The sequence below is a fragment of the Caretta caretta genome, chromosome 15 (assembly GCF_965140235.1).
Source record: "Caretta caretta isolate rCarCar2 chromosome 15, rCarCar1.hap1, whole genome shotgun sequence".
Lineage (NCBI taxonomy): Eukaryota > Metazoa > Chordata > Testudines > Cheloniidae > Caretta > Caretta caretta.
In genome coordinates, this window is record NC_134220.1 from 9,051,922 (window position 1) to 9,067,386 (window position 15,465).

The 15,465-nt window shown below is 49.3% G+C and overlaps 1 protein-coding gene across 4 annotated transcripts in view; it reads right to left on the minus strand.

The window, feature by feature from the left end:
* Positions 1-15,465, minus strand: part of KSR2 (kinase suppressor of ras 2) — a 293,238-nt gene that overhangs the window by 101,434 nt on the left and 176,339 nt on the right. For all 4 annotated transcript variants that reach the window (XM_048821591.2, XM_048821588.2, XM_048821589.2 and 1 more), the window contains one exon: positions 8,150-8,318. In XM_048821591.2, coding sequence (XP_048677548.1) covers positions 8,150-8,318 — 169 coding nt within the window. The remainder of the gene's footprint in view (positions 1-8,149; positions 8,319-15,465) is intronic.

Below are 15,465 nucleotides of genomic sequence, written 5' to 3' on the forward strand. Positions count from 1 at the left end.
GCACATCAATAACAACAGCCACGACACAACTAGGTCACCAGGCCAGCATCTGGCTGCTTTACGTGACATAGATATGTTTAGGAGCCATGTTATCTAACAAAATTCAACTCCCTCATTCTACAGTCTTCAGTACTTAGCTTAGCAGTTATGCAGCACTTTGCTGCTGAGATTTCCAAAGCCACCTGAGGGATTTGGCCACCCAATTGAAAGCCAATGGGATTTGGGCACTTAAGTCCTTTGGTTTCCTTTGAAATTTCTAGACTACACATCTAAGGCACCAGGCACCCATTAAGCAATCGATTAACTAATGAACACTGCCCAAGAGAGGTACAGCTGGTAACTCGAGGGCAGTTAACAATCAAGGATGGCTCTTAAAAGATATGGGGAACAGAACGACCTTTGATATTATTACTTCTTACCAAGCCACTGGAGATCAGCCAGCCCGTCCTCTCCCTTCCCGGTCAGTGCCATCGCAGCCCAGTAGCTGGGCCGATACAGCTCACTGCCCAGGAAGCGAGTGGCTCTACTTCTAAAAATGTGTTCAACACAGTCATCCCCATAGCGCACCCCCTCCCCACATACAGCTACACTGACACATTGATCAAAATCAGCCCAACCAGTCTCAACCCCATATACCCAACTCCCACACAAGCCCCTCAGGCAGCCTCGTGAGAAAACAGACGAGCTTACGGTCTGTCTATGCTGAGTCGGGAGGTGGGATTACAGTGCGTGTAGACACATCCAAGCTGGCTTGGATCTAGCTAGCTCAGGTAACATTAGCAGTAGTCACAGCAGCACGGGCAGACACACAAGCTGGCCTCCCCCTGTTCAGGACCCTGGGTATGTACTGGCTTCACCCCTATTGTTCTTCAAGCTACATCAAAGCCAGCTTGGGTACGTCTACACCTCTGACTGCAGTTTAGACATAGCCTAGAGGCCTCGGTCTCTACCAGGACCATGGGGGAGGTGAATTCTAGCCAAAGACCCTTCTCTGAAAATGCCTTGCCCTCATCCCTTAAGTGATCAGTCTCGGGATTGTTGTCAACAGCCTCCCAGGTGGTCTCAGCTGTCCCAGTGGCAGTCAGAGAAGGGGGCATCTCTCAGGTAGCAATACAACTGCATACGGCTTTCTAGATCAACAGGGAAGGAAGTGGCAGCTAACCAGACAGCTTCTAGGGTGACACAGGTGAATTCAGTTCTAGGTCTTCCTGACAGTCTTCATAATCTAAATCTGAGATACTCAAGCACCCCCACCCCTTTCACTCTGTCCCTATGGACGGGTGTGATGGGCAAGCTGTCCTTGCTCTCCATCCCAAGGTACCCAACTGGATCAGGCCTGGGAAGGACCTTCTCAGTTCTGAGTCACCTCAGACTGTAGAAGCCACTCTGCAAGCAGATGGCTGCCTGCAGGACCCACTACCAAGCCTTTCTATGCAGGTTATTTCACATCAGAAATTTTTTCCTGTCCCTGTCTCCCTCCAGCTCCTCCTTTCTGGGACTCTCTGTCTTCGCCCACTTTACTGGATTTGCCCAAAGCGGCAGACTGTCCAGCCCATTTGGAGCCATTTTGTTTAAATATAGATGTTCAGTCTCCGTATGGTATAGCATCCCAGCAGTACATGATGGCCACTATATAACAGAATCTATGCACCAAAACTTTGCACATGAGCTCCAAGGCACACAAAACACAGAAAAAAGGTAACTGAACACACAGGCAAAGACCAGGGCAGCCCTCTTTCCTCCAGCACAGAGGGGCACTTTGACGATCAGAAGGAAGGCAGTTGGTTGGTACGGTGAGAAAGGAAGCATTTGATTTTGTACGGTGAGAAAGGAAGCATTTGATACTTCACAAACTGAAGTCTTCTCCTCAGTTCTAGGAGAGGGCAAGAGTGGACAGGAGCAACTCCATGGGATTCCTACAGTCCACGGTGCACCTTCTTCCCCACTCATGCAGGAGTCAGTGCTCCAGCTTCACGAAAAGCAGATACCTTCAATTCAGATCATGGGGGAGTGCTTCTCAACAAACAAAGGGCCTGATCCTACCCAAAAAGTGCAGATGGGACTGCTCCTCACACTGCTGGTTTGAGGGTAGAGATGATCACACCTCATGTGACAATGAACCAAGGATGCAGAACAGAGGGCCCCTTTCCTTGTGATTTTTACATCTCAGGTAGATGTTGAAAGCCAGAAGGCTGGAGCCATGTGCTCTTAAACAGCTGAGAAATGCAATTATGTACTAAAAATGCCTGGTCTCAGCCCTAGTCTACACTACAGAGTTAGGTTGACACAAGGCAGCTTACGTCGACCTAACTCTGTAAGCGGCTACACTAAAATGTCGCTCTTGCCGACGTAACTCGCCCTCTGCGCCGACTTAATAACTCCACCTCTGCAAGAGGCATAGCGCTTAGGTCGATGTAGTTGGGTTGACGCAGTGTCAGCGTAGACACGACACTGCTTATATCGACCGTTGTTGCCTTTCAGAAGCCGTCCTACAATGCCCCACACGGACAGCTACATTGGTGCAAGTGCTCCTGGTGAGGACACTCACTGCCGACACAAGGAGCATAGTGTGGACATGGCAAAGTGATTTAATTACTGCGGTGGCTGTATGTCGATGTAACTTACGTCGACCTAATTTTGTAGTGTAGACTTGCCCTCACTTACACTAAACACCACTTACATTAAAACACCACTCCAAAAGTAAGTTTCCCCCCCCCACTCCACCCGCTCCCCAGAAGCTAGCCAGGGCCATGAAAACCCAGTCTAGGGTGCAATATCAGGATGGTGCAAGAGGCTGAACTGAGACATGGCTGACCTGGCAGGGAAAAATGGAGGCTTTTCAGAGGCAGAAACCAAACTGAGGTCCCCGGGCAATGGAAAATCTGGCTGTGGTTGTGGGAATGGGACGGGTGTCACAGCAGCGCACACAAACACCCACCCGAAGCCCCCTGGCACTGTCCAGACACTAAGCTGGAGCAGAGCACCTGGGAGCTGCACTGATGGGGCACATCGAGGCTTCTTGGGAGCCTGGGCTGAAACTTAAAGCTGCTTCTGCATTGCAGAACTGCAGCAGAATCACCTGCCTTCTCCCGGGCACGAATCCCAACCCCACACCAAGCTGTTTCCATAGGGTCTGTGGGGTGCAACACAGTTGAATCAAGTCCATATGGCAGAAGAGTCACTTTTTCCACCACCAAAACACAGTTACCTCTGGAATCGCTGATGCAGCTTTACACAATAGCTACGGGGCGGCAGTGAAGAACATTGGATTCCATTAAAGCAATGGGGGATACTCAGGGAACCCAAATATAAATATACAGAGGAGTTTGGCCAAGACATCAGAACGGACCCCTGTGTTATTGTGAAGAGCACCGTGGACTCTTTAAAGACTGCAAGGGACAGCGACTTAAGCCACGGTGGAGCTGTACCTAGCTCTGCTCCAGCTGAACCCATTTACCCTCAGCTGAATTTGACCCATGGGGCCAGATGCACAGTTGGTGTAAATTCGCAGCATTCAACTGAAGCCAATACAGCTATGCTGATTTACACCAGCTAAGGATCTGGCTCAGCATCTCCTGATTAACTCCTGAGACCACAGTTTACAGTGTGACAGGAACGACTCTCCCCTGAGCTGAGATCAAAGTGGACACCTCTTGGATTCCCGGGGAGAAATAGCTACATTTCAAACCTCCTAACCCTGTATAAAGCTTCTGAAGAAAGCTGAAATTCTTGAGACTAGCATCTTGACAGCAGTGGGACGCACTGCTCGGGTCTAGCCCTAGCACAGAGATGAAAAAGCATCCCAAGCACTGCTCGGTGTCGTTTCACTCAGCGCAGGGCTGCTAACGAAACGTGTTAAGAAAGCATCCCTCGCTCTGAGTTGCCACGCAGGTAACAGCTTCAGGAGTTTGATCTTTCCTGACTTGGTCTCTCTGCTCCTTGCCGGGGAAGCGAGGATGGACTGCCTTGGCGACTGGCAATCCAGAGTTTACTCCGTATAAATGCCAATTTGTCTAATTAACTCATTGGAATGAACGCGCATGATTCCGTGGAGATGACTCACGTTATGGGCATCTGGGCCACCACTGCAAGCAGATGGCTCGAACGGCCACATGCCTCCAACAAGAAGCTGCTGGCACTGATTTTATATATATATTTCCACTTTAAACAAAATTCATCATCATTAAAAACAAATACAATTGAAAACACAGGTGTGGAAATCTCTCCCTCAGGCAGACAGTGTGGACGGGGCTCTCACATCTCCCAGGAGAAGGAGGGGACTATGCCAGTGCAAAATTATCCCGTCCCACACTTGTCAGAGAACGAGAAGAGCTTTGCTTCGATAATACTGCAGATCAAGGCTGCAGCAGAATCTGTTCTGGGCAGCGCTTTGAGGATCTTAGTCCCTCTGGGCTCCGGTGGGGAGAAGGAGCTGTCAGTGGAAAAGAGCAGAAGCTAAAAATGGGATCGTTAATGAAACCTCAACCTCCCGTGCTCCTCTTGGACACTGGGTCTGCTTAGACAGTCCCACTGGGAAGCCAGGTAGGCTGAGCAAGCTGACTCGGGAGGAAGGAGAGGAGACAATGAGATGAGTGAGTGGGGTACCCAGGCCATCGGGGCTCCTTCATTAGCCCGAGTTGTATCGCTTTGGAATATCCTATGCCCACTCCACAAAACCTCTCCTGAGAACCAGGCACATCCGAGTTGGGGCACAGGGCAAGTTGGTAAATTCCCACTAAATTCCTGATTCAAACTACAACACGTAGGTGCTTTTAAAACCTCTCAGTCACTACAGTTGCTAGCAGTTACCTGTGAAATTAATTACCGGATGTAATAATACCAAATAGCATGTATCTGCTGCTTTGCATCCACAGACCTCAAAATACTTCACAAAGGTGGAGTCAGTATCATTATTCCTATGTTACAGATGGGGGAACTAAGGCATGGAAGCCCAATGACTCACCCAAGTTGACACAGCAAGTCAGTGGCAGAGCTGGGAGTAGAGCCCTGCCCAACATCCTAGCCACTGTGCCACGGCAAATGCACCCCGGCGACTGCAATGGCAGTCCTAAACGGCAGGGAACCGCTGGTGGTTTCTTAGTGGCCAGCACTGAGCCAGGAGGGACATTTCAAAGCTTGCCCCTGCCTGCCTCCTCCCATGCATTAGGATTTAATTAAGGGCGGCGCAGGACTCAACATGATGCAAGAGTCTGCATTTATCCTACCCCCAAAAGGAGCCTTTGTCCAAAGCATAAAGCCACAGGCCAGGTCAGCCCAAACAGCTGCCTCTGCTCATGGGAGGCCAAGGAATGGCGCAGCCAGGACTGTGGCAAACCTGTACTGTGATGCACGGTGCCACTCCATGAAGAAACCTTGCACAGCCCCTGCCTGGTGCTGGATCCCACAGCGTGGACTTAAGTCATTAAGCAGCGTCTAGAGATAGGACTCGTTGTGTATGTTCTGCCTATTATCGTTCAGCCAAGATGTGAACCAGAGCCTCTGCACTGCTCTGGATTTCCTCAACCAGAAGTCGCTGTTTACGCGTCTTGTGCCTGGCCTTGGCCAGTGGCTTTGGTTGGTTGCTTTCAGGAGGCTGTGTGGTCAAGATTGAGCTGGGGCTAGAGCGAAATCACAGCTCTGCCAGTGGTTTGTGATGTGACCCCAGCTGGTTGCTCAGCATCCCTGCCCGAGTTTCCCCATTTGTGCAACAGGGATAAGTGGGACGTACTGCATCTATCACACAGGAGAGTTAGGAGACTTCGTTCACCTACTCATTAAACGTCCCACATGTGCATTTTTTTTAAATGTTGAACAAACTTCCCAATGACTTGGGGTGAAAGAGGAGCTGCTAATGGGCCTGTATGTAGCTCAGAAGCATTGACTTACCTGTTTTAGATCAGGGAAATATCTTACAGAGAGTGCACTGTGCAGTTACTAGATACAAAAAAAAAACAAACGCCACCCAATACCGCACATTGTCCTAAGCACTAGCTGTTCCTTCCCAAGCAACTCTCAACAAGACCTTCAATGCTTCAAGTGCTTCCTTGCAGCACTTCCCATAGCTTCATTGTTGTCCTCAATTGTCCATTCTGACTTTCTAATGGAACGACAATTTCATGTGAATTTCCGGCAAGGCTACAGATTGTCTGCAAAGGAGGCAGCTCGAAAACTTAGGGACGGCAGACCTCAGCTGCTGCTGGCAAGCTCCCCCATTTGGCAAAGTCTGGTACCTCTCTGGTGAGCATTACTCATTCTCATCTCAATCCCCCTCACCCCATCTCTCAGCCTTTCCAGGCGATTCAAGGAGATGAGGGACAGGATCAAACGTAGCCAAGCAGAAAGGTGTAAGATCTGGTTTCTTTAGGACAACTGTACCCAATTGTTTCCCTCCTGGGACTCCATGTTACCTTTCTCCCATAAAGGTAATGAGGACAGGTATGACCCTTCATGGCCTGATGGTGACCCTCAAGCTGAGAACCCATGCCACAAAATAAAATCACCAGTGTGGCTCAGAAGCCATTGGCCACGATGCTGGACCACTGGTCTAATTCAAGCCCTGGCTGACAGTAGGTGAAAGTGGTGACCGACGGGTGGCTGTTTAGAGGCCTTCAACAAGAAAATGGGTGTTGATCCTGGTTAATGGTTTTCTATGACACAGGAACTACCAGGAACAAACGGGCACTAATTGGCAGCATCACCAGAATGGGCGAATACTGCCAGGGCCATGAAGAGTGGACTGCCCGCCAAGAGAATGAATGGGCCGGGAGTGAATTCCTGCTCCTAGAGGTGGTGCTTCTCTCGAAGGTTGAAATGGGCCAGTCAGTGGGGATTCAGTGATTTGCCCTTTTCAGGAGGCAGCCAGCTTGTGCACCAGAACCCAGACCTTCATTTAGGACATACCTCACCCTTATGGCTGTGAAGTCGAGCTTCAGAACATGAATGGAATGGAACCAATACAGCCTAGAGCAATAGCTCAGAAAGGGGGAACTGTCCCTGTCCATTTTAACGCGTTACTAGCTCTGGACTCTAATGATGGCAACGGACGTGTCAACACTGCTCACGTGCAAAAGAAAGGGAAGGAGCCATCGTGGTATTAAAGATCAGCCGTGTCATCCCATTGGCATATCAAATGGGGGAAGCTGGTTTGGGGCGGATACCGCTAATCCCCACCCCCATTCAACCCCCATCCTTCTATGGGGCAGAGGAGAGGCTGGTTGAGAAAGCCAGTATTCCCTCTGACCACGCTCTGCAAATCATGGCGTTCAGCTGAGGGTGTCACCCTTCCCTCGGGAGCCGTTCACCAGAGCGGAGTGCATGCAAAGCCACCGACTGCAGAGCCAGCGAATTTCAAAGAAACCCAGGAGCGGGCATTGCACTTGGATAAGATGAGTCAGGTTTTAAGGCCAGAAAGCACTGCTGAGATTATCTAGTCTGACCTCCTACGTTACACAGGCCAGAGGACCTCTCCCAGTCACTCCTGCCTCAAAGCCCATGACTTCCGGCTGAGTTAGAGCATCTTTTCTAGAAAGACACCCAGACTGGATTTAAACACTGGAAGTAATGGAGAAGCCCTCATGTCCCTTGATCAGTTGTTCCAGTGGTGAATTACTCTCACTGTAAATTTCCCCCACGCTCCCCTTATTTCTAGCCTGGATTTGTCTAGCTTCCACTTCCAGCCATTGGATCTAGTTATGTTTTTTGCTAGATTACAGAGCCCTCTGCTCTCGGACATCTCTTCCCCTTGTAGATGGGGATCAAGTCACCTCTTTAACCTTCTCTTGGACAAACAGATGGAGCTTTGTCAATCACTCCCTATCAGGCAAATTTTCCAGACCTTGAATCAGTCCTGAAGCTCTTTTTTGAACCCTTTACAAGTTTTTCAACATCCTGTTTGCACCCCAGAAGTGGACCCAGCATTCCACAACGGTAAGAGGGCAAAAGCTTGGCTCCCTGCCCTGAGGATGTATTCAGGCAAGATCCCTGCCAAACCTTGGGAATGGACTCCGCCATGGACGAGGGACTCAGCAAGTTCCGTGTGACTGATTGAGAACTGCCTTTGTTACAGAGCGATTTATTCCAAGCCCCTGTCGGTGCCGCCTGGGGGGGGAGGGGGGAGAGGGGCAGGGGCAGCCTGCACGCAGCGAGGTACCTGGCAAGTTGAACTGCTTCTGCTGCCGCGTGCACTGCGGGGAGGGGTGGAGGGGAGATGGCGGCGTCGCGCTGGGCGGTAACGGTGGGGCCGGCGAGGAGGGGGTGGAGGATGTCGTTGAGGAGGGGTTGCTGCTGGAATCTGGCTGATAGGGCACCGGAATATGGTCCTGCAGGAACAAGGAGGGCAGGGGAAGAGGAAGAAGGAAAAACAAACACAGGCCTATGAGAGCGGTGCAGACAGACCGACTTCACCACGCGCCATCACCAGAGCAGTTTCCAAGTCGCCGTTTGGTTGGGGCTTTCGGAGCAGGAGCAGCATGGGGCTCTGCAGCAAACACTGCCACCCAGTCTGTCCTGTACCGGCTTTGCCGCTCCATCCGGCCCCAAGTCCCAGCGGACGCTCTGCTTTATAGAGCGAGGCACGAGCGCTGTGCTCACCCCAACAGCTGGGCGCTCCTCTTTGCAGCACAGCGGGGAGCCCCGACAAGGCCCTGTTTCACCACTTTTATCACTCTGTCCAGGCCAACGTTTCAGACGGAGGGGACTGATTCTCAGAGGTGCTGAGGACCGGCAGCTTCCAGTGCCTTCAGACGCAGAGCCAGCGTTTTCCAAAATGGCTAGTGATGTTGCTGAGGCATCACCCTCTGGGAGTCAGGGCCGTGGTAAAGCTGGGCACCCAAAGAGGAACACCTCCAAAATCACTAGTCACTTGGGAAGGTCATGGTGGGAAGTCAGGCACCAACATATTGGCTGGATGTTCAGGGGTGCTGGGCCCCAGGCAGCATCTACTGTCTTCAGCCGCCATTATGGACACTCGGCATGCCTGGAAATGAAACCGCTGGGTCGGTGATGTAGGCGCCTAAGTTTGCAAGCACTGGTCAGGGTTCCCAAGACAAAACTCCATCCCATTCTCCTCATTGCCCACTTATGCCAGTTAATCTCACTCCCGATGGATTTCCTTGGGAGGCAAGAGACACAACTTCAGGGTGAGCCAAGCAAAGGTGTTTTATTACACGCGGCTCATTCTTAACTTGGCTCCGCAGGAGAGAGTGCGCCTCAGCCAGCCATGCTCCCTGTCTCGACACAGACAGTGCCCTCTATAGAGCACTGCTTGCTCCCAATGGTGCAGGCCAACCAGGAGGAAGGAATGGCTGACTGCAATCAATGGCACGCTGGTGTGCTGAGTGGAGGAGAATCTGCCTGGAAACAGTCTGGAAAGACAGCATAAATGTGATCTCCAACTCGCCATCCGACAGTGGACAAATCTGGTTTAAAATTATTTAAAACCAGACTGCATTAAAATTCGCAACCAGCAGGACAGGTTTGAAGTCAGCATGATCTAAAATAAGGAATTAAGGTCTTCCCCCACCCCCACCTCCAAACCAACATGGGTTAGTAACAGGAAAGACACCAGACATTCCATAATATTGACATCTATGCAACTGGGAACATGGTATGACCTGCCTTGAAATATTAGACTCTCTACACCGGCCATGCCCACATTCCTCCTGACCTGCGCAAAGGAAAAGTAGAGGCCAAGATTCTCGGAACTGCTAGTGATTTTGTTGTCCAACTCCAGGCATCTTAAAAGTGCCCGATTTTCGGAAAATGTGGAGCACCCGCTCTCTGAACATCAGGCCCCTCGAAGCTGTCTCAAGCTGAACTCAAAATCATTGGTCACTCTGAAAATCTTGGCCAGAGTCACAAGCAGGTCACCAAAAGGGGCTCAAACAAGCCTACATGAACGTGATATTTCAGGGAACACAGTGCTATGTTTTACTTACAGCACCTCGTCATGAGAGATGATGCTGGCAAAGCAGTTTGGTTTTTTCCAAGTCAGCTCTGGGAGCAAGTAGAAATGGAGATTTGTGCTCTTATTTATATAGCACCATTGGTGCTAAGGAGCTTTACACCAATAAAAGAGGCGATCCCTACCCCACAGGGCTTACAACCACATTCACACTGAAAAGAAGCATTACCACTGTTACCTGGTGCAGGAGGCTGGGCTGAAGACAATAGGAGATTGGGGGACTATTTTTTAATAGAAGTAGGTGTCAAAATAGAAGCTATTAGTTGGCCTAATAGGAAATATTCTCTTTAATTTTACACACTGGCTATGGCTGATGTGATTTTATGAGTGGCAGAGGCAAAGTAAAATACATATATAACGATTCATCCATAGCTCTGAAAGTGCTTTACATGATGGGCATCATTAGACCCATTTTACAGATGGGGAAACTGAGGCACAAAAAGAGGTGAAGTAGTTTGCACCAGGTCACCTAGCAGGCTAGCAGCAGAGCCAGGAAGAGAACCCCAGTCACCTGAGCCCCAGTTCAACGCCTCACCCTCTGCCCACCCTGCTTCTCATGATGACCTCTGTTAAGATAAAGTATGATAGGCCCAAAATGACATGATTCACTGAAAGGACTCTGTAGCTGTTTTTACTTGTAAGCCCCCACATGGGTTTGCGGTCTCTTGGGGACCCACAGAAATCATTTGCACCCTAAACAAACAAATCAGGTAATTTTACCATTTGAAATTTTCCAAGAGCCGCAGGTTTAGAGGCTGCATCCCAGAGAGAATCATCCAGTATCCATCCAACAGTCCCTGGAACAGCAGAGTGGTGGAGGAAAGAGGGGGTCTAGACGAGCTGAAGACCCCCTATTGGCCGATTTGCAAAGGTGCTCAGCATCTCTGAAAATCTGGCTTTTAAACTTCTAGGTATGGGCACAGCCAGCCAGCCCGATTTTGAAATTTGCCATTCAGAATGAATGAAAAGCCATATGCTGCCTACCCATCACTTGTTGGGGTTCCTACGTTCCCTGTTAGACAGAGATGGACTCAACAGGCTCTGGCAAATTTAATCCAGAATAAATCTGAGCACTGTCACAGAGCAGGAGAAAGAACCAGCCAGATGCATGGTTAGGTCTGACCTTATCGGCTTCCATGGACCCTGCAGGAATATGATCAAGCTGTTGTGCTTCTGTAGGTTTTATTTTTTAATATTTTTTACTAAAGTTTTAGACAACCTGGAGAGCACAGAAATGCAGGTTAGATTTGTTGCCTCTGGAAAGTTACAAGCAGAACTGGTAGGACACAAGCTATTTCAAAAGCACAGATTCCATTTTATTTTTAAGCCGTTCAAGAAAATACCATTGACAAACACTGCCTTTCCCCTGATGGCAAACACACTGAAAGCCCAGCAGGTGCAGTGTTAGATACTCTATGTTCCAGCTAATCTCAGCCCCAGCTTACTGGCGTTCATATACAGCAGCTCTGACAGGGAGGGTGGAAAGGTGGTGAGCCAAATGCTGCTTTCAGTTACACCGGCATAAATCTGGAGTAACACTTGAGGCCAATGAAACTTTGATTTCATACTCCAGGTTTACACCAAGGTAATAGAGCAAAATTTGGACCAGAGACTGTAAAAAAGTCTGTATCTTTCCTAAGAAATACAAAACACAAAGCAACAGTAGGGGAAAAGCGCTTAAAAGAAAGAGCCCGATACATTCTGTGTTTGCAGTGTCTGCTCTGCAGCGTAACTACTGACCTCATTAGAGAAGTGGTCGTAGCATCCCTGCTTATTGTATAGGGCCCGGGCCTGCTTCTTCAATTAGCGCAGCTCTTTATGATTCATTGGTTTACATCCCCCTAAACAGGTTTCTATACAGTTTCTACCAGATTCGCTGAAATATAGATCAGTCCCTTGGTGTTTTGGAGAAGCAGACGTGCCTGGAAACCCAAAGAGCCATCTGCGAAGTTTTGCCCCAGCAGATGGCTGAACAGACCACTGAGCAAACTGGAAGGTGCTGTTGCAAAGAGGAAAAGTCTGCCAGACCTCCCCCCTCTCTCCCCACCACGCACACACTCCAAAGTAACCATGTTTCCATGGCAGACGGGGGAATGATCCTCATTGGCATCCAGAGGGAATGCCACCAAGCAACCCAAACAGGAAGGTGCAGGGCCCCTAAGAAACCAGCCAGGAGAGCTGCAGAATGTGAGGACTACTCATGGCAGTTTTGCTACTGACCTAGAGGGGAGCAGGATCTGGCCCTGACCTCAAAAAGTTTATTCTTCAGATCAAAGAGGCAGGATTTGGAGCCTCTCCTTTAAAGCCGCATAAGATCATTGTGAATAATCAGATTATACAGCCAGAGAGGCAGTGTAGCCTACTAGTTACCGCAGCGCATTAGGGAATCTGGGCTGTAGGTCCAACTCTGACTCATTCCATGGTCTTGAGCAAGTCACGGATCTCTAGACCCTAGGTCTCTAGAGGCTAATGGCAGTTAAGCCACTTGTTGGGAAGCTCTGTTACTGATTGAGATCCTCAGATGGAAGACACTTTACCAAAGCTCAACTCCCAGCTGAATAGTCCGGGAGAGCTCACTTTCCCTCTTCCCTTCATGGGGAAGTGACAGCCTTATCAGGAAATGCACGGTGGTGAGGAGGGAGCTATAATAAAGGTAAGACATCCATGGTCAAAACTGGCTCATCCTTTCCCAATGCTTCGTCCATTTCATGTTCTAAGGGAGCAAGATCTCAGGGATTCAGGACTCCTGGTCTCCATGCCTGGCGATGCCATGCACTCCTCTTGGGCAAGTCACTTAGCCTCACATTTGCAGAAGGGTTCCTGACCTTCACATGTGCAGCGTCAGACTCCTTAAGCCTGTTTTGCAAAGTGCTGCACATCCCAAGCTCCAGCTGAAGTCACTGGGAGTTGCAGGTGCCCAGCTCTTCTGAAAGTCAGGCCCACAGTATCTCGGATGAGACACCCCAGAACCCAAGCGCCTCCCGTGAACCAGCCTTTGTAAACGTAACCCCTGTGCCCCAACATCCATTTTGCTCTCTGAAAAATGGAAGAGGTGATACTTACATACCACATGGGAGTGTTGTAGGATTTAACTCATTCCTGTCCGGGTGATCTGTAAGTACACACGATTACTACTGCATGAAGTGTGGTAGGTAGCCTTGGTGCCCTACAGAGATCTTTGCAGGCTGTGATCAGTATGTATCTTGGCTGTACTCAACAGGTGGCTCGCCGGTGCTTCTTTCACACTATGCTCCCAAGGACTCACTGTGTTCCAGCAGGCCTGTCATAAGGTAACATTCGCCACGAGGCATAAGCAGCAGCTCCTCACCTCCACGCAGGTCAGCCTCATGCTGTGACACTCACAGAACAACCTACAAGAGCCCATCCTTAAGAGGACAGGCTGACTCTTAAAGCTACGGAGGAGAGGCCAGAAGATGAAGGAATCCACTGGGGGCAGAGGAAAGGGGTGGGAGCACTGACAGGAGAGAGGAAGATGTAGAAGCAAGTGCATACAACATATTCTTTGGTAGGTAAGTGCAGCCCATCAGGGCTGGGGTAGGCAAGTTTATGACTGTGGCTTCATGCTTGTCTGGAGTTCTCACACTCACCAGGTCACTGCCTTTTCTCTGCTAGGAGAAAAAGGTGTGTTCTTATCATAGATTCATAGATATTAAGGTCAGAAGGGACCATTATGATCATCTAGTCTGACCTCCTGCACAATGCAGGCCACAGAATCTCACCCACCCACTCCTGCAATAAACCTCTCACCTATGTCTGAGCTATTGAAGCCCTCAAATTATGGTTTAAAGACTTCAAGGTGCAGTAGAGGGTGCTCAAGAATGTCTAGCATAGTTTCTGGGCTTTATAGGACCAATACACTACACATTTGTTTTACATTACAAATTGCTTCCATTGTGCAGCTCTTTACATCAGCTCTTAACAGTGGGCACAAGCTGGTATATGAGGCAAAATTCATCTCACGCTGACTGATCTTAATATCGCGCTCTTCTGAAAAATAAAGACCTCTTACTCCCATGTCAGTGGAAGAGACGACCTAAAAGGAGAGCAGAATATTGCAGCTGAGTACTGCCAGGAAAATCCGAACTGTCACTCAGGCGGGTAATTTGATGCAGTTGCCCCCAAAAAGCAATTGACCAAATTACTGTGAAAGTGTTATTGTCTGTTTTTGATTTTGTTCTATTTCATGTTTGTGTTATTTCCAATGTGCCCTGAGGTGCTGACATGATAGACACTTTAAATGGGTACGCTAAAACCAGGTAAATCCTAGGGAAGACAAGGGAGTCTGCAGTTTTCATTTGAGTTATCTGACTGAGTTAACAAAAAGAAAACTGGACCTAACGTGTTAGCTTAGCTAACTCCAGTTAAGAATCATAGAATCATAGAATATCAGGGTTGGAAGGGACCTCAGGAGGTCATCTAGTCCAACCCCCTGCTCAAAGCAGGACCAATCCCCAATTAAATCATCCCAGCCAGGGCTTTGTCAAGCCTGATCTTAAAAACTTCTAAGGAAGGAGCTTCCACCACCTCCCTAGGTAACGCATGCCAGTGTTTCACCACCCTCCTAGTGAAAAAGTTTTTCCTAATATCCAACCTAAACCTCCCCCACTGCAACTTGAGACCATTACTCCTTGTCCTGTCCTCTTCTACCACTGAGAATAGTCTAGAACCATCCTCTCTGGAACCACCTCTCAGATAGTTGAAAGCAGCTATCAAATCATAGAATCACAGAATCATAGAATATCAGGGTTGGAAGGGACCTCAGGAGGTCATCTAGTCCAACCCCCTGCTCAAAAGCAGGACCCATCCCCAATTAAATCATCCGAGCCAGGGCTTTGTCAAGCCTGACCTTAAAAACTTCTAAGGAGATTCCACCACCTCCCTAGGCAACACATTCCAGTGTTTCACCACCCTCCTAGTGAAAAAGTTTTTCCTAATATCCAACCTAAACGTCCCCCACTGCAACTTGAGACCATTACTCCTTGTCCTGTCCTCTTCCACCACTGAGAATAGTCTAGAACCATCCCCTCTGGAACCACCTCTCAGGCAGTTGAAAGCAGCTATCAAAAAATCCCCCCTCATTCTTCTCTTCTGCAGACTAAACAATCCCAGTTCCCTCAGCCTCTCCTCATAAGTCATGTGTTCCAGACCCCTAATCATTTTTGTTGCCCTTCGCTGGACTCTCTCCAATGTATCCACATCCTTCTTGTAGTGTGGGGCCCAAAACTGGACACAGTACTCCAGATGAGGCCTCACCAATGTCGAATAGAGGGGGACGATTACGTCCCTCGATCTGCTCGCTATGCCCCTACTTATACATCCCAAAATGCCATTGGCCTTCTTGGCAACAAGGGCACACTGCTGACTCATATCCAGCTTCTCGTCCACTGTCACCCCTAGGTCCTTTTCCGCAGAACTGCTGCCTAGCCATTCGGTCCCTAGTCTGTAGCTGTGCATTGGGTTCTTCCGTCCTAAGTGCAGGACCC